Raw genomic sequence first — 1,963 nt, forward strand, 5'->3', positions numbered from 1 at the left:
TGCTGACCTTCCTGTACGGATGGGGAGGTGTTTAATGCTCAGAAAGCTGCCCCTCTGAGCCCTGGACCAGGTCTGTGAAGCCTCCAGGCTGCCAGGCAGAGGTGGCTCTGGGCTTGAGGCCTACCCCGCCTTTGTCCTCCCAGCTTGGTACTGAGTGAGGTCCAGCCGCGAGTCCCAGGCCCCCATCTCAGAGATGGGGGGAGTGGGCCAGGAGCGGGGGCGCAGGGCCCCTCGGAGATCCCGCTTCCTGTGACACCTGCGGGCTGGGTTGGTCTGAGAGCCAGCCTGCTGCCGGGTCTCACGCCCCGCTGGCTTCCCTGTAGGGATCGCCCCCCACTGCCTGGACGAGGGCACCGTGCGCAGCGTGGTGGTCGAGGAGTTCAACGGCAGCGACTGGGAGAAGGCCATGAAGGAGCACAAGACCATCAAGAGCATGTCTAAGGAGTGAGCCCCTGCCCCTCCCGCTCAGGAGGGCCCATGGCCGCCCCCATCTCCGCAGTCGGCTCCGGCACCAGTGTCTTCAGGCAGCTCTTGTCCTCCCTCGGCTCAGATTTTGACATAGGCTAGCTGACACCCTTCTATCTCTTCCCGACTTTTGTGTGATCTTTTAGAAAAATAAATATTTTTAACATTAAAGCAGTTACTGCGGTTTATCATTTTCTCTGTACGTTGATTTTGCTGCTGAGGCCAGTCACTGAGCGGCAGGTGTTTACTGAGCCCTGTTCTGGCGCCTGCAGCCACGTCGGGAGGGAGGGGTCAGGAGGCAAACTTAGGGGCTGTTAGAAACGCGTCATGGGCCACCGAGCTGGGAAGAGAATGAGCGTCTAGGAGGAGAGAAGGCTGGTCGTGGGAGACCTGCGGGGAGTGTGATTGGAGCCTTTTTTTTTTTTTTTTTTTTTTTTGAGAGGTAAATCAGCTTCTGATTTCTTTTTCTTTTTTGTCCCAGTTGTGGTAAAATACGCATAACATAAACTTGACCATCTTCACCATTTTTAGCACACAGCTCAGCAGTGTTGATTACGTTTATGTTTTTGTGTCACCGATTTCCACAGCCCTTCATTTTCCAAAACTGAGCCCCTCTACCCATAAATAACCCCTTTGAGCGTGTATTTTTAAAGGAAGCAAGATTTGGGAAGAGAGAAGGGATAAGTAGCTGTGGACAGAGGTCCGGGCACAGGGTAAAGCCAGGTCACCCTGGAGGCTTGTGGGGGGAAAGAAGCAGTGGGTCAGAAAAATACGTCGAAGCCGACTGCGGACAGTCCCGGGTCTTTACCTTACAGGCGTTGGGAAGCCTTTTGACTGGTTCCCTGTCCCCGCTCTCTGTGTCTCATGTCACTTCCTGTTATAATCAGTGCTTTTTATTACAAGATGCATTCCTAAAGCATTCTTCCATTACCAAGTGCTGGGTATATACATAAAGGCAAACGCCTAATAAATAATTGCTCTTTGCTTTAGGAAAGTGAATCATGAAATGATCTGGGACATAGGATAGACCAGAAAAAGGGGTGGGGGAAGGAAATACAGACACACTGGGTTTCCGTGTGGTCACCATGTCAGCTGACAGCCGGTTGGAAGGAGCTGGTAAAAAGTTGTATGCGTGAAACAAGTATATCCTGGTGCAGTGAATGTCCCCTCTGACCTGCCTTCCCTCTTGCAACGATATATAAAACACATAGTTTTGTGTCTCTTTAATACTATTTTATTTTTAAAATTTATCTGTTTACTTTTGGCTGCGTTGGGTCTTTGTTGCTGTGCGCGGGCTTTCTCTAGTTGCAGCGAGCAGGGGCTACTCTTCGTTGCGGTGGGCGGGCCTCACTGCGGTGGCCTCTCCTGTTGTGGAGCACAGGCTCTAGAGCGCAGGCTCAGTAGTTGTGGCGCACGGGCTTAGTTGCTTCGCGGCATGTGGGATCTTCCTGGACCAGGGCTCAAACCTGTGTCCCCTGCGTTGGCAGGCGGACTCTTT

At 52.5% G+C, this 1,963-nt stretch overlaps 1 protein-coding gene across 1 annotated transcript in view; it reads left to right on the forward strand.

Moving 5' to 3' along the window:
- The window catches only part of CENPV (centromere protein V), an 11,087-nt gene extending 10,639 nt beyond the window's left edge, over positions 1-448 (forward strand). Inside the window, exon 6 of the mRNA XM_007462673.1 lies at positions 324-448. Within this exon, the coding sequence (XP_007462735.1) occupies positions 324-448 (125 nt within the window). The remainder of the gene's footprint in view (positions 1-323) is intronic.
- The last annotated feature ends 1,515 nt before the right edge of the window (positions 449-1,963 follow it).

The sequence above is a fragment of the Lipotes vexillifer genome, unplaced genomic scaffold (assembly GCF_000442215.2).
Source record: "Lipotes vexillifer unplaced genomic scaffold, Lipotes_vexillifer_v1.1 scaffold982, whole genome shotgun sequence".
Lineage (NCBI taxonomy): Eukaryota > Metazoa > Chordata > Mammalia > Artiodactyla > Lipotidae > Lipotes > Lipotes vexillifer.